The sequence below is a fragment of the Oryzias latipes genome, chromosome 17 (genome assembly GCF_002234675.1).
Source record: "Oryzias latipes chromosome 17, ASM223467v1".
NCBI lineage: Eukaryota > Metazoa > Chordata > Actinopteri > Beloniformes > Adrianichthyidae > Oryzias > Oryzias latipes.
In genome coordinates this window covers 23,121,773-23,144,994 of record NC_019875.2, presented here as the reverse complement: position 1 = coordinate 23,144,994, position 23,222 = coordinate 23,121,773, and the positions used below count along the sequence as shown (strand labels likewise).

Sequence of the window (23,222 nt, the reverse complement as noted above, 5' to 3'; positions counted from 1 at the left end):
TATTTTAGGTTTTAGTTCAACTCAAAAATAATCAGAAAGTAATAAATCAGTAATGCCTTTTCAATCCATTAATCTCATTGCAAGTTCTATAATTTTCAGGATTTCCAGTAAAAAACAAAAGTGCTTTATTACCAGCAATATCTTCTTCTTTTCCTTTTGGCTTCTTCTTTCAGGGGTCGCCATGGCAAATCAGCTTCCCCCATCTAACCCTGTGTTCTGCATCCTTTACTCTAACACCAGCCTCCTTTACGTTCATTTCTCATGACTGAAATGACCAAAAAATGTCTTATTTTACTGGATGAAAATATCCACAATCTTTTAAATGTAATTTTTAAAAATCCTTTTTTTAAATTGACATTTTGTAATTTGTAAATTGACCATTTTTAATGGTCTTAAAGTCAGGCCTAAAATGTTGTTTTCCTAAAGTTATATGATTTTTGGTTGTATTTTTTTAATGAGTTTTCCATTGTTTGCTGCTCTAGTTCCATTTTTTGGTCATTTAGGTATCATTTTGCTCTGCCATGTCCTCTGAGGATTATGTGCAGCTTTGGCGTTTTATTGGAATTTGGGGTTTCTCTGTTGTGGCCTGTCATTTTCCCTAGATGTCCTCAGTTACCCTTATTGTCTCTCCAGAATGGCATTTAGCCACCTGTTCTCTGGTTGCCCACCTCATTACTCCCAGCACAGTTTTTCCTCCTGTTGTTTCTGCCACTCAAGATTTGTGGGTTTCATTGTTTGCAGTAGTGTAATTATAATGTGTGTATAGATTGTTTTTATACTGCTGGAGTTCCATTTTTATCTAATTTTCTTTGCTTTTTTCTGTTCTGTGTTTGAGCCTTTCAGTTACAGAACCAAATAAAAATCATGCGAATGTTAAAATGATAGAACCCCAAATTGTTTCCCCAGGCAAAAAAAAAAAAAAAAAATAGGTGCACACATCAGGCTGCATTGCATCTCTGTGGGATGAATCTATACCAGGGTGCTTCAGTCTCAAAAAGAATTTATTTTTCTGGGTCAATACCGTCATCATCATTTTTTGTCCAAAAGGCTTTTACATGGAATTATTCTAACTTAAATGACTCAACTTTTATTTCTGAAACAGCCATCAGATTAATAATACAGAAATAGTTTAATGAAAAATCAAAATAAAGTAAATTATTTATTAGAAAACACACAGAAATATCTAATTGGACACAGACTCCCACATTATTAACAGGATTTAAAGGGGTTGAGCTGAAACACAGTTCTTCTCAGCTATGCTAGATGTAGCACAACATTGTTGTTTCAGAGCCATTTACCAAAATAAAAGCCTCTAAATGCTGCAAACAACAGAAATTTTCAAGCCTTGAAATAGATTTGAATTTGCTTCACCTTGGAAGTCAACTTATGGCCTTATTTTGATATAAATATCTAATTCAAAGTCAATTTATAAAAACCCCAACAGTAAAAGTTGAAAGAACAAAAATTTGGGTTTAATTTGATGTTAAATGGACCCCCACCACTGCAGTAAAAAAATTGACATGATTTCTGCACCACTGCCAGGGGAGAGATGTGAGGTTGAAACTGACTTGATCTACTCAGGCAGTTATGTAAGAAATCGTCTCTTCCTTCACATACAACACGATTTATTTGCATGGGGGTCAGTGATAAGGAAGACAGAGAAGCTTTTTGTTAAATTCTCTATTCAGCATAGGAACAAAAAATAAGAAAGCCCCCAATTTACCTAAAGGAACACAGAACTCAATGCATGCAACGGAAACAAATGCGAATAAGTGTTCATGATAGAGTAAATAGAAGAATTCCACCCTTTCTGTGCAAAGGTATATCTAAAAATAAATTAAACGGCAATAAAATGTACTGAAAATTATTTGTGTAACTGTTATTTCATAGAATCATAACACATAGATTGAAGTATTTCAAGTTTTTATGTCTTGTACTTTTGATGATGATAGGTAGATTATATAGGTTGTGAAAACCCTAAATTCTGTAGCTTAGAAAACAAGAATATTATATAAAAATCAATGTTGCAAAATCCTGGCATCCCACTCGAATCAGGCAATGAACCCAAAGCACTTGCAAAGGTTTCCCTCTCCTTTAAATGATCTCTCAGCCTGGGTCAGTGGGCCATGAAATCACAGGGAAGACTGATGACTTTACAGATGAACCAGAAGACAGTGGTTGACACCCCTTTCAAGGAGAACTAGCCACAAAAGGTCATTGCTAAACAAGATGGTTGATCATGGTGCTGTAAACAAGTTAACACGAGAAGATTTGTTGTGCAAAATCCCTTTAGGAATTTGAGAGAGCATCAAGAGATGTGGACTGAGGCTGGAATCATTGAATAATGACCATGGGCTACAAATGTCCCTCTTTCAGAATAAAACTGGAATGTTGTTAAGTTAAGTTCTCTTTCCAACTGAAAGCAAATTTTGTATTTCATTTCAACCAAGATCTAAAAGTCTGGAGGAAGAACAGAGAGTCAGAAAAAGCACATTTCTTAAAGTCTGGTGTAAATTTCCACAGTCAGTGATAGTTTGCGGGTTCAACGCCGTCTGCTGATGTCGGTCCACTATGTTTTTTAAATCAGTGCAAACATCTAACAGAGAATTTTGGAGCACTTCACCTCTGCCCTCTGCTGATAGGCTGTAAGGAGATTGATTTTATTTTTCAGCAGGACTTTATGTTTGCTGGCACTGCTTAAGGTACCAAAAGCTGCTTCAGTGACCATAGTTTTGATTTGCCAGTAACAGCTGACCCGAACCCGGTTAAAAATCTATGAGCTGTTGACAAGAAAACGACGATAGACACCACACAATGCAAATGACCTGAAGGCAATTATATGAGTTTTCATGACACCTATGCAGGGACCCAGGCTGATCGCATCCATGACACGGCACACTGATCGAATAATTCATGCAAAAGGTGGCCACACCAAGAAATGCAATGATGTGGTATTTTGTATCTTTGGGTTTTCATCATCTGTAGGCGATGATTAGGAAATTTGCAAGAAATAATTTCACAACCTTTATCTATATTCAACTTTTTTCCTGACGTTTCTGGACAACATTTTAAACATAAAAAGTATTCTTATCACAAAACAAATAAATGTGGTCAAAAAAATTAAATATAATTCATGCAGAATTACATGTGACAATGACTTAGACAATAGATACTTGGTAAAGTGCCTCAGAGATCGAGTCTTCTTACTTCCGGGTAGGAAAACGAGCCGCAAAAATCCCTCAAGGTGGTATATTATCATATACATGAATATTGTTTACTATAAAAGGCTTGAGAATAGCATAGTGTAGGCCCTATAAACATTTATCTAAGTTATATTTATACTTAATGAGTAATTATCTGGCTTATATTTGGTTAGCATTCTCGCCACACAGTAAGGCCCTGGTTTGAATCCTGGCTGGGTTATTTCATTGTGGAGGGTACATGTTCTCCTCGTGAAAATGGATGGATGGAAAGTGATTACGTCTGCACACTTTGATGATATTGTTTGCAAAAAAGTGATTGAGTGTATTAGATCATCATCTTTTTGAATAACTCTTTACTGTAGGATCAAGAAGTAATAAGTTAAAGTTCATTTTAAGGTTTTTCATTCTAGTCTGATGATAGCAGATAGAGGTGATAGATCAGAGACCCACTTACAAGTTAAAAAGCAGAATTACAGATTTGAATGTGTTATCTAAAATAATTCAGTTGCATGTGCTTTTGTTCTGGCAAAACTGCAAAGAAATTCAGTGGAAGTTGTGGAAATGAATGGCTTAAATCTTGAAAATGATTTCACAGTTAAACAATAGAACACCACAGCTGCACAAAAAAGAAAGACAGTGCTGAAAGTGATTAAACAGGCTGGACAATTAGAAGAGCATTGGTTTGGTCTCATGGAGAAAACAACCTTGAACACAAGCGACTCCGAACAACACAAGAGGGAGTCCTTCCACGTGAGGGCTATTTTATATAAAATTTAAGTTAAAAAAATTTGCAATGAGGGAAATTTGAAGTAAATTACAGAAGGGAATAAATCCTAATGTGAGAAAAAAAATTCCAAATTGTCATAAAAAGAAAAGAAAAAAGGCCTTTTTTTAAATCTAAGCACTCTGGGATGGTGAAACATTCCCCAGAGATCAATGTTGCAAATGTGAAGTTATTCAATGGGAAACTGTTTTGTGTAATTTTATTGTCAGTAAAGGTGTGCATTTCAGAGAGTGTAGGTGGCAAGCTTGAAAAGGGAGTACTCTGATGGAGAGAAAATTGTAGGGAAGCTGTTTAAGCAAGGTGTCTGCCGTGCAGCTGAAGAAGCATCCTTCATTAGAAATGCTAATTAGATCTAAAAAAAAAACAGGAACAGTAGTCTGAAGAGCAACAGGAATGTCATAAAAGATTTTTTTAATTGCCCGCTGCACTTCTGAAACATTTAGGATCAAAGCAGATGGAACTGCCAAAAAGTGACAAATAGAATTTAGTTAGAAATTATGAAACATGAAATTTGAGGCAAAAAAAGGTAAATTATCTGGAAAAAAAAATACAGCTTACAATGTAGGAATGTCACATATGTGATACATCTGGAAAACAACAAGGAAACCCACAGTTTAGAATATTTTATTTGTTTTTTCATTTTAATAGTGAAATATAATTGATAAAACGTACATGCCACATGTAACATTTGCAAAAACACTCTGGATCATGTTCATGAGAATTTAAAATGAACACAACTAGGTGAAGCTAGTTAAACTCCAAAAATATTTTTAAAATAAAACCTGAATAAAATGTATCAATCCTAAACCTGCAGATCAACAGTTGACCAATAAATTAATTGATGGATTATAATTCAGGGATACATCTTTATGATCATTTAAAAATTCAAACTACTATAGATTCAGGTGGGAAATGACAAAAATATAGTTATCAGTTTTTGTTTTACAAATGTTTCAAAAATAACACAAATTTAATTTTATTGTTAAAAACACACACACACAAAAAACATCATCAAAAACTTCAGGCCTTATATACTATGAATATTCAAATATACCTACATTAGAAAATTTTACACCACAGGGTGGAGTATGCTGTCTTTTACTGTTTTATGTATGATGTATTTGGAATCTAATAGTTTATAGGGAATATGAACTAAAGCCAAAAAGCAGTGGTGAAAAAAATTGTTATAAACAGTAAAAATAAAAAAACATTTAAAAAAAAATCTGTATATTGTGTGAAAGTTACACCTTAAACCACAGAAACTCATGGTTTGTGTTTGGGAAGAAAACTTAGCAAAAACACTAATGACGTTAAGACAATATTCAAGACGGTCAGAAAATTTAGAACATTGTAATGAGGTTAGAATAGTACAACACTTATTAATTACTGTAGAGCATTTTTTGGAGCAATGTCAGGTTACGTTAAAGCAGTTCTGTATGTCAGAAGAAGAGAGTAAAAGACAGATTAAACAAGCCAAGACTCAGAATTCAGTGTTCAGAGCTAAAAGGGAAAAGCTGCTACAGTGGAGGAAATAAGTATTAGCACAAAGAAAATCAAGAAAGTGACTTTGAAGAATTTATAATTTCATTGAGAGAAAGAAGTATTTGATCTCCTAGAAATCATCCAGAGTTCTCATGAATTTTGAGCTAACATGATGTCGTAATACTGGAGTACTAAGAAAGAGTGCATGTTAAGATTTGAAAAATCATGGCTTCATAATTTGGAGTTAAATCTTTCACAGCGAAAATCCTTTAAGAAAGTTTCCAACCATCACAGGATTTGGTGCCCCAGCGGGTTTCCCTTAAATTCACACCATTCAGTGTTCAAACCCCAAGAGCAACTGCTGAGAGCTTACAGGCCTCACTGAGCATGTTATACTGTATGTCCAAGCACTTGACAGCACAAGCAGTTGACAGGACAATGTCTGTGCAGCCTAAAATAACAGTGTGGAGGCACAGATGAGGTCTGCAAAACTGGACCTGAACAATTCCAGATCATTGGCATCCTGCTACCAATAAGTTAAAAGCCATTTATAAACCAGAGAAAATGGATTATGCTATAAAGTACTACTTGGAGATCAAAAGTTGAGATTTTATAGCTGAAATAGAAAGAGGTATTGAAGTGCCCTAACCAAAATTCCGACTTTAGCCAAGCTAAAGCCATGTGGTTGGACCTTCTTATGAAAACTGCACACAAATGTTTTAAAACTTTCATAAAACTGAGCTGTCAAGATGAATGTGCCAAAAGTCTACCAGAACGATGTGAGACACAGATAAAGACCCACAGGAAACTATTACTCTAAGTTACTTCGACTTATACATCCAATTCAAGCTGCTCTATAAAAAGCATTTTTGTTTCCTGTGTTATTTTTAGTAAATTAGCTGTTTTTCCTTCTATGTGTGGCAAAGCTTTTTTTGAGCGTGCATGCAGTTAGTCTTACTTTCAGTCAGTTTGTCACATTAGTCTGATCTTTACCATTTCTTCATGTTCTTCTTCTCTTGTCCAGGCCCGCTCCAATCATCTTTTCAAAAATGGTCTTTTAATTATGATTACCAGTATGCCCTTTTTAGCCAAAATCCAACCTGTGTCATTTTCTGGGACATATTTTAAGCAGAACCGAAGTTGTTCAGTAAAAGTGTACCTCTGAGTTGTGGGTGGGACCGCTGACACTGAGCAACCCCACCCCCACTTCCCGTCACAATTCTGTTTGCACGCTCTCCCACCTCACGCCCCCAACCTCATATTAGTGCTGCAATAAAAATGGTGAGCAATATTGGAGTCATCCAGCTGTACAATTTTGAGCCAGGAGCCAGCTCAGACGAGGAAAATGAAGACGCACATGGATCTAGTCGTCTACAAATGGATTCATCAGAATGGAGTGGCGCAGGGAGCTTGTGGCCTGCCAATTGTAGTTTCTGCAGCACAGCTACAAACTTTTTCATCTGATTCACAACGATCTGAATAAAGAAATACTTAGAAATGCATTTTTAATAGCTTAAAAAGCTTAAATTTTAATGATAAATGCCATGTTAAAAAAACACAAAAAAAACGATTTTCATCAGGGTGGGTCTATAAACGTGTACAAGTACTTATACTTATGAGGACCAACCTCTGAAGATGAATAGAGTGTCAGAACATTTGGAGTATTGAAGACATTTTGCCGTTTGAGTCGTATTTCAACTAACAGGCAATACATAGTTTAAGACTTCTGGTTAAAGTTGGTATCAAAGTTCGGAGAAAAGAAATGCATTATGTCAGTGGAAAACCCTCCAACAGATTCAAAGACAAGATTGAGTGTTTATATCTGAGGACATGTTTTGGAGGACCAACCTCTGACGGGCAACTAACACAGTGAAGTTTACACCAAAGGGCAACACTTTCACTTCCACTCTGAAACTAGTTTGGGATGTAACTGGTGGCTGCTCAAAAACAATGAAGGCAGGCTGCCACACGACCAAGTCAGTCCCTATTCATTTATTTGTAAAACTGCCCAAATTTACCACAGAACCAAATGTATTTACCATCTAATTTACTTCTGTAGTTAGACAAAACTCCTGGATTTAATTTTACTTTATTGTTTTATTTTTTATACATTTAATGAAAGTAACATTAAAAGGTTGTGTGACCTTTTGATCAACAGGAAACCTGTTACAAAACACCTGACAGAGCAAGCACCTACAGCTTTGTCCTATCCATTTTAAGAAGGTTAAGGTTTTGATAGCATAATATTTAGTCAAGATAACGATGACTACAGAGTCGAAAAGCTCAAATTGATGTCTGTCATCAGAATCAAGAACATTTAATTGTTTGGGTTAAGGTCAAGCTTTTGGTTGAGTCATAGTTTTGCACCAAAGTCTATATTTAAGGCGTGATGAAGGGAACAGCTCCATAATGTGAAGCAGCCTGTTAAACATCTACATCTGGTTGGGTTGGGTGAAGTGAGGCCTGTATGCTCCAGTCATTAAGATAATGCCATTAAATATTATTGATGGCATTCTAGTCCAGACCATAGGATGTACAGGATGAAGGAATTTCCACAAACTTTTCACAATCAGACCAATTGAGGTAATAAATATAAATCCTTAATAAAACTGTAGTTAAAAGACATTCATTTTGAGTCACAGGATTTATTCAGAGCAAAGCTTCCATCTGCTACCTTGTTACGTCACTGTGCGGTTCAGATAGATGGATAGTTCTTGTACCAACCCAACCAAAAAGTGTTTGAGGGTTTCTGTTGGTTTCCATGACAACATGTTAAGTTACAGCTTAAGATCGGGGCTGAACCATACTGTGCCTAGTCAGAGTGACATCTCCAACTGCTTCAGTAATGAGCTGTCTAACAGGCTGTCGTCCTCCACAGATGGTGAGCATCCACACAACCGCACTGTGGACCACTTCAAAAGTTGTAATAATTACTCAGTCAGAAGGGTTTTACATCAACACTGTTATCCAGTTTGCAAAAACTATCTTATCATTTCTTTACATACCTTTTAAACCAAATTTCTTTTGTTTGAAACAACACATTTGTACTATTTACAATTTTTATTTTACAATCTTATTAATAGCATTTCATTTAAAAGGGTAGTGTTTCACCTGAACACAATAAAACAAAAGTGAAAGAGAAATTGGACAGAATAAAGGCATATTGCAAAATTCTAAAAGTAGTTTTTTTGCCATAAAAGTTCTTTTTGGATGCAACTTGGACGCATTAACTTTTTATTGCAGCACTAACAATAACCTAAAGCAACTTCAGTGTTCACAGTTAGACACAGAGTGTTTATTTTACTTAATGGGTCAGAAATATTTCATTTAGCCATTTGGCCTTCTCCAACAGCTGACTGTAAAGCCCCAGACTCCTCCACTCTTCTGCATGTCTGCCATCATGCTGGCTTACCTCTGAAACCAGAACGAGAAACCTAACTAGAAGCCAGAAGTGAGTTTTCTGTCTCGAAAAACCGTTCCATTTCAAATGAAATGATTCCATACACGATGAGGCCATCACCAAAGGGGCTACAGCTACTGCTGTTGCTGAAGCCGCTCTGATTGCCTGAATACACTCCCAGCTTTGGAGTCACTGCAGATGTCTGCTAATTGTGGTGATTATGGTTAACAGAGGGGGGTAAGAATATGTAATGAATTTCCCATTGCTTTCATGCCTCACATCCTTTGGTTCTGTGCATCTGCTATAAAAGCGAAGCATCCGCAGGGTTTGGAGACAGACAAAAGTGACATGGTGGATTGGGCACTGGTTTTTGGATGGGCATCTCCTTGAACACAAAGTGCAGCCAGATTGGGTCAATTTATTCCTTTTAAATCAGTTTATTTTCTACTCTGGGCTGCTTCCTGTCTCTTCTGCTTTGGTAAAAGACTTTAATAACTTTTACCAACCAATGTTTTTTTTATCAGCAACAATTAGATTAAACCATTTGATTTGTTACTGTGACATTTATGTTATAAAGAGTAGGAAAATTTAATAGAAACCATGTTTAAACAAACTTGATATTTCCCCACTAATCTAACCCTTTTACCTTCATCAAAACAAGAGTAACTCACCTCAAAAGTTTACCATTTTACTGTATTATTTTTTTTGAGTTTAGTTTGCCATTTTGTCATGGAAGAGCATGCACCACGCAAAAAAATTTTTTAAATTAATTTAATTTTGTACTCAATAAAAAATTACATCTAACATTTTGGGTGCTGTTGTCATGGTTTGGGTTTCTTTTGTATTGGTTTTTCCTTTATATCTTGTTCTGTCATGTTTGAGTTCTGTTTCCTGTTTTATTTTGAAAGGTTTCCTGTCTTGTCATGTTTTTGAGTTTTACTTCCTTTGTCCCAATCTGTCCTGATCATGTTCACCTGTGTCTTATCTGCCCTGTCTGTATATAAGTCTTGTCTCTGCCTTCCTCTTGTGCTGGTCCATTAACGTCGTAATGTCTCGTCCATGTTAGTCTTCTGCCCTGTTCATCATGCTATGCCCACAGTGAGTTTTGGTTTTTGTTTTGTTACCCTGCTCTGCAGCGCTTTTTGTTAGTCATTAAACCTTTGTCCTGGAACCGTGTGCTCCCGCCTCTGCATTCTGGGTCCTTCCTGCCCGCCTGCCCCTCCCCACATGACAGCTATGTTACTGGTTCTTTACATATTTTTTTTAAATAGAGAAAAGAAAATTTACAAATAAACGATTATTTTCTTTTGTCACTTTGGGGCTTCCTTACACTGAATGCCAGCTGTCTCACTGAAGTTTCACGTCTGTAACCGGAGAAACGCATCTGTAGGGCAACATGTGGCTGTTCTCCACCTGTTACTCTTTTTTTTTTTTAGTCACATTTCAGCAGAGAATGTTGCCCTTCCTGTAAAAAGGGATTTTTAAGATATATGTTTTGTAAATTTCTTTTATTTTGTTGTTTTCAGGGATTACCAGTCTGTTTAAAATCCCACCACAGCACCTCAAATGTGTTCAAACCCTGATTTTGACCATATTTTCTTTCCCTTCGTTGTCTTTTTTAATTTCTTCACACGTGCCTTTGCTGTATGTTTTTTCATTGTTGCCCTGGTCCACAAAACAAGTGTAAGATGTCAAGTTTTCTTCTTTTTACTCATTGGATGTCTTGCAGATTAAAAGCTTCTGTCTACTGGTAAGACTTTTAAACCCTGAAGCTGCAGCTTCAGACAATGACACTCCCACCACCTTGTTCAACAGTTATTATAATACTCTTTTCAGAATGCTGTTTATTTTACATCAGATGTAAGAGGAAACATGTTTAACATATTCAGATGTAGTCTCATCAGTCCACAGAATATTTTCTCTGGAATTTATTTTGATCACAAAGCTGAGGAGAGTCTTTGGGTTCCCTCTGTTCAGGAACGTGAATGTCTCATTTTTACTTTAGTGAAATAAGTTATCTTGAGTCGTAATGGATGAATCCCTGTTGTATTTTTTTAAGATTTTTTTTGTTTGATTAAAGATCCATTCTGATGAAAATAGTGTTTTTAACATGTTCTTGTAGCATTTCTCATTGTGGAGGACTTGTATGAAGAAAATTAATCTTAAAATTGGGTTTCTGTGTATTTATTTTTTCAAATCTGTGAATCAGGAGCAAATAAACATGGCAGTTGATAAAAACTTGTAGCAGTGACGTAAAATCTACACGCTACAAGCTCCCTGCTCCGCTCCATTCTGATGCATCCACTTGTTGTTTTGGCTAAAAACGGCATCATCAAAGTTAAAAGACTCTGAGGATCCTTTTAATATAGATTAAAAGATGATTGGGGTGGGTGTTTATCCACTTCTCAAAGTTTTCTGCATTTTCAGATGATGGCTTTAGGTAAAATTTTAAGGAAGTCAGTTGAAAACATGTCAAACTTCCCAAAGGCCTGAGAACCCTAGAATTACCAACATTATTCTTAGCAATCGAATACGCAAGCAGAAACAAACTAATTACAAAAAGCATTCAACAGAATAATTTCTCAGAGAAATAACATCAGTGGTTCACTTCATTTAAAGGCTATATTTGAATTCCTTTTCTGGTTTGAGAGACTATTAAAATAAATGGATTATGTGCACTACCTGAATATCTGCACTTTCTGCTCTTTATGATTATGATGCCACTCTGGATTTGCTACTCTGGACACTGAACTGGAACAAATCATATTCATACATTTAGCATATTAATGAAGCTAAATATCAGACATGCTCTCCCTTGTGTTGAAAATGCAAGCATGCCTGATTTATTGTGGATGTGCTTTTGCAGAGCAAGGGTTAGCTCATTCCTTTGGGGCGAGTGCCCTTCCTGTCACACTGATCAAAGACTTTCCCTTGATATAAGCATAAACTGCTCCATGCCCCATCACCGTCAATGTCTGTGCATGCGTGTGAGTTTGTGGGTGCGCCGCGAGTGTGTGCGTGCCTGCGTGAGAGGTGAGGTGGGAGCGTTGTGTGTGCATATCCAACCCCCCCTCCATCACCAGAGGCTGTATTATGCATTGTTGTTGGCATGGCCTACATGCTCACCCAAGCATGGTGCGGTGTGGTACAGTACACACGTCTTCCCATCCCCACTGCACTCCTCTGTCATGTCCGCGGGCCCGCTTCATTTACTTTGGCTCCTGAATTAATGCTAGTTAACTGTCACATTAACTCAGATCTGTTAGGCTGCTTTGTCAACAACATAAACTACCCTCAGTATGTGAGCGTTTAGGTTATTTTTGCTCTACCACGTATCACACACATGAATGCATGGAGTTTACCTGAAGCTTCCTCAGTCCATGACCTCCGTCGATTCTAAACCAAATACATGTTGCATAAGCTGTATGAGTTGTGAAACTTTAGACAACGCATATAAAATGTCCTTACGATGGCGGGTGTATAGTCCACTGAATTTGGCTGCTTTCTTCCGCACATGAGGCATTTCTTTGCCTGCACGAGTGTCCTTGATGCGTCTGTCATGTCTCCACATTTCTTTATCTTATCTGTGTCATTTCCATCCCTTTCTTGCCATCTTTGAGCTGCTAATTTTGTCTAAACTCGATGCCAAATGTCTGCAAAAAAGATGCTCCAAGTGGGTGACAGAAGAGATAGCATCCCCCCCTCATGTGTCTTTCATCCTAATCCTCAGTCTCTGTCCGGAAAAGGGCCCCCTTTTCACTTGTGTGCCCCAAAGCCTCTTAAATGTGACCCGCCTATGTCTCCCTCTGAGCTCTCTCCCACGGCCAGAAAACTGCACACACAAACGCACAGATACACACACGCATGCGTTTTAGCCTATGGTAGCAAAATACACGAAGGGACAGCTGCTAGTGCTTGTAGAACGTAATACTTTTCAGAGAAAATCAAGCACAGGTCAGAACAGATTTGCTCCAGAAAGTGTTAAAGGGGCTGTACGGCAGCAGGATTTGCAGAACTGACACAGCCTCTTACTATTTGTTTTGCCTGAAGGTGGAAGCAAATTAGCAACGAGGATGACTAACACAGCTGCTAGGAGAGCGTGTCTCTCGTTAAAGGAATTGTCCTCAATAGAGATGGACGTTTGGCAGCGCGTTATGTAACCGAATGTGGCTCATCTTCAGGCGCTATGTGTGTGCTGGAATTCCTGTGTGTGTGACTGAATCCTTGAATATTTAGAGCATAAATTATGTTTTAGAGGTAAACAAAAGAGAGGAAGTGCTTCGCTAAATACAAATTAAAATAAACAGAGGTTAATTTAACAAGGACAAAAAGGTGAACTGACAGATGGTTAGCCATCATTTTTTTGACCAAAATGTAATTAACTTCTATTAAAAACTATTTAACTGTTGGTTACTTATCATTTTAATAAGGAAATGAAGAGCTGGACAGTTACCTAAAAAAGAAAAAAAGAGGGATCACCAAAAAATAAATCTCATTATTGATTAGTAATTGGTCATTTCTCAACTATCATAATCCATATCTTTTGTTCACTCTGTGTTACGACATATTTCTGTTTTATTCTTTATTATTAAGAAAATTGTGTTTTAATGATTTCCAGGCTGTTAAGAGGGCCAATTTGCACACAAAAGGTTGTCTATAACAAAGTGCAAGTGAACATAACAGCTTCTCTGTATTTCTGACAAAAACAACACAGCTGTGAGTTTTAGCAATCCTATATGTTTTTCAGAAACACAGGAATGGTACAGCTTTATGATACATACCTTGTGTCATAAGTGAACAGTTGGAGAGGAAGACCCACTCCAATGACAATTGGGAAATATGGTCAGTCATATTGCATTTATCTCACGATGGAGCACATAAGAAGAAAATTAGACTTAAAATTGCATTACTGAGTATTTTTTTTTTGTTTGTGAATCGGGAGCAGGCAAAAACATGTTGCTTAATAAAAGCTTGTAAATGTGAATTAAAACCCACAACAGCAGGCAACAAGCTCTCTGCTCCACTCCATTCTGATGCACCCACTTATAGACAACTAGATCCATGCACGTCTTTATTTTTCTTGTCCGAGCTGGGATCTGCCTCAAAACTGGACGGCTGGATTGCTCTGACATGGCTTGCCATTTTTGCTGCACCTGTAATGTGAGGTTGAGGATTTGAGGGGCTGTAACCTAGTGAGAGAGAGCATTTACAAAGGGATGATGGGAAATGGGGGCAGTCTTTTTATAAAGTCAGATGAAAAATTCAGATTTAACACATTTTCTGTCGCTTATATCTACACTCATTTAAAAAAAGAAATGATGTTGTATTCAAACATACAGGCTCAGCAACGCATTTGCACTTTTTACTTAACTTTATTTTAATGTGGATTTTTGGAAATTTGAATTATTGTGTGACTTTCGCTGAAAAATTAAAAGCTGCTTTTAAAGAGGGGAAAACCTTCATTAACCATACCAATAAGTAGCAAACCTGAAGTTTATTTTATGTATTCAGAATGGAAAAATCTTTTGGTCCGGACTCAGTCCCCTTAATTTGTTCTGGATCGAGTCCTGAACCTAGCCTTTGGTCTGTATTCAGACTGTCATCAAGCGGCCCATTCTATTATAGACCAAAGTTTGTTAACAAAACCACGTGATTAAATATCTTGTCAGTCATTGGTCAGGAACCACAAGGGCGGGTCATAACAACAAGAGAAAGACGGACGTACTGTGCTTTACAACAGTACAACTTGTTAAACTTTATATTTTCGATTACCAGTTTTGGACATCGGGAAAAACACTTTTTACTTGTTACTCTGGTACTCCTCATGGCTGAGGAGATGTGAGTTGACTCACAATTTCAGATAAAATTGGAATATTTCATAATTGGCAATTAATCTAATAATTATATTAGGTAAGCTTCATATTCACAAATCAAAATTTCAATCACAACTTGTTTCCCCTGTAATAATTAAAGAATTAGAATCTTATTTACATACCATTTTTAATAAATTAAACCAGGGGTCCCCAAACTTTTTCCAGTGAAGTGACGTTTCCCTTCTCTGATCGGGGGCCAGGGTCAGTTTGAAACAGAAAAAGTGTGACAGTCCCAGGGTTGCCTAAATGTAAATATTTATTGTTTCCCAGAAATCCACACATAACCAAATATAAATAACCCGATCTGATATCAAATAATCCTCTCTGGGTTCTTCACCAAAAAAAAGAAAATAATAAGAATCAGCAAACATATAATAACTTAATTGCTTAATAGCCATAATAGCTTTGAGAGTTTGCTCGCATTTGCAAGCTATCACATTTCTCTTTGTGACAGGATTCAGAATGTCGGTATAGATTGTATTCTTTGAATACCACCACCGTCTATTGGCAGATGATACAAACAGCCTTTTCTTTATGTTGAACAAAAAAATACTTGTTTGTCCACCACAGGTTAAATACCCTGCATTCTGAATCAAATTTTATCTTCTCTAACCTTTTTGTCACTTTTCCGTTCTGATTGGGGGTCTGTCCCAGCCGCCTGGACAGAGGACCATTTGGCAGTTCTATGACTGGAGCAAAGTCAGGTTGCAGTAGCAACATTTTTAGGTTGGCTGACGTTTCAATTCAAATAAGCTTTATTAGGGATTCCGTTGGGTAGGCCCAGTTCACCATGCTTCACCTTTCCATGCTTCCATGAGTCTCGATCACGTGGACATGCTAAAAAAAAAAAATGCAAGAAAAAGAAAAATGGTCCCTCTCTGGTATCATTCAGGAGCCCGGGTCAAATGCATGGACGGGCCGGGTCCGGAAACCGGGCCGCAGTTTGGGGACCCCTGGTTTAAACAAAAAAGCCATACGTATATATGAAAACTGTCTGTCTTTAAACATATTCAATGTATAGTGATATGTTTTGCAATATCTGTTTTATGCCATCTATGCCATCCCCTGGCATTCTCGTTGTTATGACTATTGTTCTTGTCATGCATTTTTGTTCGGTGTTTTGAACAATAAAAAACAAAAATAAACAAAAAACAAACAAACACAGAAACGCCTGTAAGAAGCGTTTTCAGCTGTGTTAAAATAATTGTTCTAACAAGTAAGCAGTTGGACTCTTTTACTTTTTGATAACACCATAATTGTTGCTTTATATAGATCTGCGGCTCATTTGTTTCTACATTCCTACTTTGTTTACATCGGCTACGGTGGCCGTTTTGTTCCACTCCGAGGACAGATTGTTTTCACACTGAGGAATCTCTGAGCGAACTGAATCTCAGTCCGGTTAGAAACAAACCAAGACCACCTCCAAAGATGGGTCTGAGAGTGGTTCCTGGTCCTGGGCCAGGGTCCACTTGGGTGTATTCTTCAGACTAAATTGGAACATTTTAAGTTCACAATATATAGATAGTAGGTAAAAAGCAAACTTCAAGTACTGCCTCACTTCTAGTACAGACTAAATATACTTGTAGTAAATATAGACAGAATACATTTTGCCAAGGGTAAGACGAAAGTCAAGCTTGATGGGTGATTTAAAAAAACTAAATGAATTCTTTGATCAGAAATCTCAAAACATTCCTAAACAGCTTCCTGCTGTAAGACGAAAGTAAAGCTTGATGGGTGATTTAAAAAAAAAAAAAGAATTCTTTGATCAGGAAACATTCCTGAACAGCTTCCTGTTCTTTTTCTTTAAACATACAGCTCTAGATATATAAGAACGTAAACATTTTTTCTAATCCCTACCTCTCTGCTTAAAAGCAGTAATTGTGTTGATATGTGAATTTGAGTTTTCTCTGTTCTTATGACTTTTCTTCTTTTGTTGTTGTAAAGCAGCTGTACTCCCACACTCATTTTAGAAACAAGTCATTTTCTATCTAACAGCCCATTGTGGTTTGGGTTTTCTTGTTGTAAATTGATGAACTTTATCACGATATCTAATATCTAAACCCTGCATAAACACACAGAACTTTCACTTAAAGATATGCATCATGTGATTGTTTATGCATTATTCACAATAGTCCCGTTGAGGTCGCAGAGACCCAACTTCCTGTGGAGTTACAGGAGTCCTTCAGAAGTGGTCATACAGTATGAATCTCACACAGCACTCAAAGCACTGAGCTCTCTCTGTCTGCGCTGCATTGAGTGATTTAACGTTGGCTTGCACTCTGCCTGATGTGACCCCACCCCTGGTAAATATAGGGTTGGAGGTTTCCTCCCCGGATAAAAATACACCGGGCTCTCGGCAGAGAAGGGAAGAAAATGAGCTCCCTTCTCTTGTGCACCCATTGTGCTCAAGGATCTAAAGATTTATGGATTTTTCTAAACTTCTAAAGGCTAGGAATTAAATTACAGAGAAAGTTTGACTGTATAACTGCAGTTTCATATGGGTGGCATAACTGAGTTAAAGCGCTCATCTGGAATGAATCCTTCTTCCTGCTTTTTGCCTTTTTGACCCACTTGAGCTTCTGTACTTCACAGCTTGTGACATCATCCCGGTGGTGTGTCAACCTGACAGAGGCCTTCAACTGCACCGGACCCACTTCACTGAGAAAATGTTGCTCAAAAGTGTTTTAAAAGCCAGAGTTTGGTTAAACTGGGCCAGTCTAAGACCTGGATTTTGAGTTGCTTTTGAAGCCAGAAGGATTTCTACAAATAAAGTGAAATTGAAGACCCAGTTCGAGCTACTTCCTTATTTGAGGTGGAAGCTCTCGCTTTTATGCCCTGTCAAATCGAAGCGGTAAGAAAATTTGCGGCAGGCTGTGATTACTCAATTGTTTAGTTTTAGATATGAAGAAGAGGGTCTCGTATGCTCTGCTGACATCTTTCTTTTTTGTCTTTTAAAGAATGAAGAATATGCAAAGAATCATGCACCTCTCTTCAAAAGTCAGGAATTCGAAGATCTGAAAAGTGCTCCCTGAATTCTGTAGTCTTTTTTCAGCATAGAAACATTTTTTTAACAGACAAGATTGAAGATGAGTCACGGAGAAAGATCTCAAGGGACAGGACTGGGAGATATTTTTAACATTTTGTCACAGGCACCATCAGAGCGATTGCTGAGTCTGACACTGCAGCTCGGTGGTTCACCTGAAGATGTTATCATACAGGCCCTGTGTCTGATAATCCTCAAAAGAGAACTACATGCTCTGGACAAACTGCGGACCCTTGAGGACAACCCTCTCGCCGACTACCTTGCTGAAAAGCTGCACCCGAGCAGATTAGAAGATTTTTCCGTTCACTGTGGTCAATTTCAGGCCATCACAAGGGAACCTTTGTCAGCACTGGCTCGGATCTTTAAAGTGTTGTCACAGCAAAGGCTGTGTGATCAAACTGTAAGAGATCTGGCATACAAGAGAGCGCTTTCCAGTGACGGCTTCGATACGAGCCCCTCCAGCAGCCTGGATGATCACGAGTTCATAGAGGAAGCTAAACTTGTCTGTGGGCCTAAGGTTTTGGAGTGGATGTGCTCCGCCAGCAACCCTGAACCAGAATTCACACATTCCAAGACGTGTCTGAAAATGAGTGATAACACTCCAAAAATAGGCATATCTAAAGATTCATCAGCAAGCATCGACTGCACTCCGAGCCCTTTACAGGAAAGCCCTTCAGAGCTATCGTACCCTAGTACTCTTGAGATAAGCTGTCCTCCTACTGTTTCATGGAAAGGGGACAAAGAATCTCAAGAAACATTAGAAAACGTAGAACAAAAACCAGCTGCTCTCAGTGCTTGTGAAAGTGAAACAAAGATGGCCTCCGGGGAGCCTCTGTTATCTGTGCTTCAACCCACTGGATGCTTTCTGTCTGAACCAGAAAGATCACATCCAGCATTACCGGCTGGTACGTCACAATGTCATGTAATGGTCCAGGAAGAAACCCCAGACACTCTCAGCATAAGATCACACATAAATCCACCATCTTCTACAAATATCTGTGGGTCAAGGTGCCCAGTCCAAACAAAGATTCACAACAGCAAAGGTTCAGACGAAGAAGAAGAGGAGGAAACATTTTATGCATTTGTAATCTTGCATGCCCAAGAGGATGAAGATGTGGCGGAGCGCATAAAGGACAAAATTGAAAAGATCATCAGCAACAAAGGTGCAACTTTTTCTGAGGACTTTGCCGTTCCTGGAAAGTGCCCCCTGAGGTGTGTGGAGGATGCAATCAACAACTCAGCGTTCACCTTCTTACTGCTTACCCGCAACTTCAAGTCAAACCTGGTGAAGATGAAGACGAGCATGGCCCTGATAAATGCAATAAACAAGATGCACAAATACAACACAGTCATCCCTCTGCTGCCACAGGAGAACCGCATGCCCAAAGACCTCATACCCATGGCCGTGCGGTCTTTAGTTCCACTAGAGGAAGCAAAGAACTTTGAGAAAAAACTACAAAAGTTACTGTCTCGAGCAAAAATACAAACTCAAAAGAGAGTCTGGAAAAAAGAGCAAACTCTGAGAGTTCAGGAGGAGCGACTGCGCCAGTTACAGCTGGAAGAAGACAAGCAGAGGCTTTTGAACGAAAGGCTCTGCATGGGCCTGAATCACCAACAAGAACAAAGTGGTGAAGAGGGCAGGACTTGGCAGCAAAGACACCCAAATATTCATATTGAAAATGCTAACTACATTATGATTGGTAACGACTCTAGGATGATGGTGGATTTGGGTGGAAGTGCAGACAAAGAGGGTTCAGTTCACACTAAGCAAGACTAATGATTTGACTTGTCTTCCATCAGTACATATGGGAGAAATTAACACTAAAATGTAAAAAAATAGTTTTATTTCTTTTCATGAGTCCAATGATTTTAATGAAAAACTAAATAAAACAGTTGTTAACCAAAATTCCAAGTGTTCTGACTGAATTTTTGGCAAAAGATCGCCATCTACTGGCTAATCTGTAAAACATTATTTAGTCCTTTTTTTTGTAATAACTTATTTTTGACACCAGAGGGAGCTGTAAGTACACAATCCTTGTCCTGCAGTAAATCATTCAATACCAATGGATCACATTTTTGAATATGAATGATAACTTTTTTCTTTTTTCAGGACAATGTTTTTTTGTTGGAAAAATTGTTGGTCCTTTATCATAATTTTGCTTAACATCTCACTCAGATTTTGTTTTTCTCTAAAATAATTTCTCTGTAAAGACAAAAGAATGTTTTATCACTTATGGACACAAACATGTGTTTCTGAGGCTCAATGCTACAGCTTAGCCTTATTCTTCAAAAATTTCCAGTGCAACTGAACAGAGAGGTTGTCAGATTAGTGTATACTGCAGATATAATGATGTAAGAATTTTTAAATATGGAGGAAAAAAACTCGTATAAAACACTTTCTGTTTTTTGTAATTGTGCTTTTAACAAATGTGACTGTGCCATCCCCATGTTACAGAAAGAAGCTGTTTAGTTGTGCATTTCATCAGGATCTACCGTTGACTGTGGGTTTTTCAAGTCGCTGCTGAACTTTTTGGAGTGCAGCATTTCGTGTTTTCACTAATCTTGTAGTCAGGCAGAAACATTCAGTTGTTTGAGTCCAAAGCAGGATTTTAAGGAAACAGTAGGAAGACGTCAGATGTCACAACATCATAGAAAACACTTATGACTGAAATCCAGATTTTCTTTTTTTAAAAATCAGACAAAAAGATCAAAATGTGCAACTGTTGTTGCTGGTTTAAAAGTTTTTAGTTAGGGAATTTTGAAACTGCCTGCATTTGTCAATGGAGGAGCCTCTCAGCCAACAATTAAGTCTTCCTTTTAAGTGATGTAAAAAGATGATGTAAAAGAAAAGCTTAAATTATTGTTAACAGAGTTTCAAATACCCCCCCCCCCCCAAAAAAAAAAGTACATAAACAAAGGAATTAGGAACTTGAAAAACAAAAAAAGTAACTGCTGCTGTGATGTGAGTGTAAATAACTGCAACAGAGATAGAGACAGTAGTGAGGCAGGACCAAAAATAAATAAATAAACATTGAAACAATGAAAAAAGGAACAAGATTTAATGACTGTCTCTGATAGTTTTTTTTATTGCATCCTAGGTTCACTTTTAAGAAACCAGTTAAATACACCTTTTCAGTATGCTTCTATTATACTCTAATTATTAAAGAAACCCCGTGTCTATGAAGTTATTCAGACGTTATGTAAACCAGCATGAATGGTTGCAGGTGTTGAGATGATTATTCAATGCACTAAACTTTCAATGTAATCTATAGGCAGGAGGGCCTGTCAGAGAAAACGGAAATATAGACAAACAATTATTAAAAAAAAAAAAAAAAACACAATCAATTAACCCAATCAGTTAAACTCCAAATACATTATGAAAATTTAAATTCTTTTAAAATTTGATTTAATTTCGATGGAGGATGTTTTGTCAAACTGGGCCAAGAACTGCTGGCAAGATTTTGAGAAATGTGGATTTTATGAATTTTAGAAATGAAATCAGCAGCAGCACGTTTCTCTGTGGAAACAACATCTGGGACAGAGTTTGGAGACTCCACCTCTGCCTGCATTTCTGAAGGGCGACTCCTGTCAGGATTCATAGCTGGGGTGGGTGGATCGCGCGTGCGCAGTGCGTCCATTCTCCGATCTGCGGCAGGAAAGGCGCAGCGGAGAAGAAAAAAGGACGGGGAGGAGAAATGTTGCGAAGAAAAAAGACGCTCATGGACTACTGCGGCTGCTTCAGCTCCTCTGTCGGAATGACTTTTGCTGCTGGACTGTAACCCCTGACTGTTTGTGAAAATGACGATAAAAACACCAGGGAATGGAGAAAATCTTCACTGAACTCTGTGGGGTTAAAACGACATTAAAAGTGAGGATGGCGTTCATGTAACGGATCATACGCAGCCCTGCTTCCACCAAGCTTCAAGTCTTATTTGTTCCATTTAGGATTTTTTCCGTATTCAGTTCTTGTGAGCGGGATGTCAGGAGCTTCCCCGGCTGACTGAGCCCCCACTCCCCCGGCAGCGGGACGCAGACAGACGGCGACGATGGGAGATGCGGCAGATGACAGAGGGATGAGAAGGACCTTCATCGTCCCCGCCATCAAGAGCTTCGACCACTACGACTTCACCAGAGCCAAGATCTCCTGCAGCCTGACGTGGCTGGTGGCCAAAGCGTTCGGCTCTGGTAGGTGGCGCCTCCTGAGCATTTTCATTTTGGGCGAAATAAGTGGAAAAACAGCGCTGAGCCAATTATCGGACAGACGTGACAGTGAGAGCCGCTGTTGCGTTCATGGACCTCTGTAAAAGTTGGACTTAAAAATACCTCCATCAAACTCTAATATGTCTAGTATATTACACGTTATATTTTTATAAAGAGAAACAATAACAATCATTATAAAATATTTAAAATTAGTGATGCTAGGAAACAACACGTTTGCATTGAATAAAGACTCGCGATGGATTTCCAATTCTCATGAACGTGTTTGTTTTGAAAGGAGTGTCCTCATGGTCCTAAAGGTGATGTGCGTTAAATCACTGCATCCTGTCACAAGGTTATTGGTTTAACTTGTGCTTACTGCTAATTATTCCCCACAGCAGCAGTCAGTGTGTTATATAACCCTCTTTAGTGTCAGGCTATCAGCCAGGAGATGTAAAGGCATTGCTTCCTCTTTATTTAAATTCTGAACTATGTATATTAGAATTTTAGGCTGAATAATTTTAGGCATTAATCGTAATAAATATACTCTAAAGCCTTTTTTGCTGGCAACAACAAACAATTTTGACTACAATTCTCACAGAAATGATCAGATTACAATCAAAAAGGGTAGGTTCAAAAATGCAAATGCATTTAGAGACGTACTTTGATGAAAATGTGTTTTTAACATGTTCTTGGGGATTTTTCTCAAGGAGGAGGACATAAAGGAAATTAGACTTAAAATTTCATTTCTGCGTCTTTTTTTAAATTTTTATTCAAATCATTGTGAATCAGGAGCAGACAACTAAATACAGTTGTAAAAAGTTTGTAGGTGTGATGTAAGACCAACAACGGCAACCTGTCTGCTCCGCTCCACTAGTTGACATCTAGATTCATGTACGTCTTTGTTTGTCCGAACTGGCATCTGGCTCTAAACTTGATGGCTGGATAGCTCCAATATTGCTCACTGGTAATGTTAGATTGTGGGGGTGAGGGGTTGTAAGCTAGCGGGAGAGTGTAAACAAAGGGATGATGGGAAATGGAGGCAGTCTTATTCCACAACTCAGAGATGAATTCTTTATGAACCACTGCCGCTCTGCTGCATGATAACAAGTTGTTCATTTGGCTAAAGAAATGCATCATCACGCTTTTAGAATTGCTCTACAGATGATCGGAGTTGGACTTCATGGTCTACAGTGACTATTTTTGAGAGAAAACAAAGTCTGACTTTTGTTTATTATAA

The 23,222-nt window shown here is 38.0% G+C and overlaps 2 protein-coding genes across 6 annotated transcripts in view; both read left to right on the top strand.

Annotated features, from left to right (window-relative positions):
- The first annotated feature begins 8,258 nt into the window (after positions 1 to 8,258).
- On the top strand, positions 8,259 to 19,612 carry LOC101154981 (TIR domain-containing adapter molecule 1). Of its 2 annotated transcripts, none has more exons than XM_011486761.3 (3): positions 8,259 to 8,350; positions 17,335 to 17,593; positions 17,700 to 19,612. In XM_011486761.3, the coding sequence occupies exon 3, from the start codon at positions 17,829 to 17,831 to the stop codon at positions 19,560 to 19,562; it is 1,734 nt and encodes a 577-aa protein (XP_011485063.1). In that variant the 5' UTR covers positions 8,259 to 8,350; positions 17,335 to 17,593; positions 17,700 to 17,828; the 3' UTR covers positions 19,563 to 19,612. The 2 variants fall into 2 exon arrangements, with proteins under 2 accessions (XP_011485063.1, XP_020566697.1); XM_020711038.2 differs by lacking the exon at positions 8,259 to 8,350 and adding an exon at positions 9,904 to 9,967.
- A 1,602-nt stretch (positions 19,613 to 21,214) lies between these two features.
- LOC101175684 (calmodulin-regulated spectrin-associated protein 2) overlaps positions 21,215 to 23,222 on the top strand; it is a 32,559-nt gene continuing 30,551 nt past the window's right edge. For 2 of the 4 annotated variants that reach the window (XM_011486757.3, XM_011486758.3), the window contains exon 1: positions 21,216 to 21,970. In XM_011486757.3, the coding sequence (XP_011485059.1) occupies positions 21,832 to 21,970 (139 nt within the window). In that variant the 5' untranslated portion in view covers positions 21,216 to 21,831. Of the gene's footprint in view, positions 21,971 to 23,222 lie in introns of all 4 variants that reach the window. The other 2 variants (XM_011486756.3, XM_011486760.3) reach the window with 2 other exon arrangements.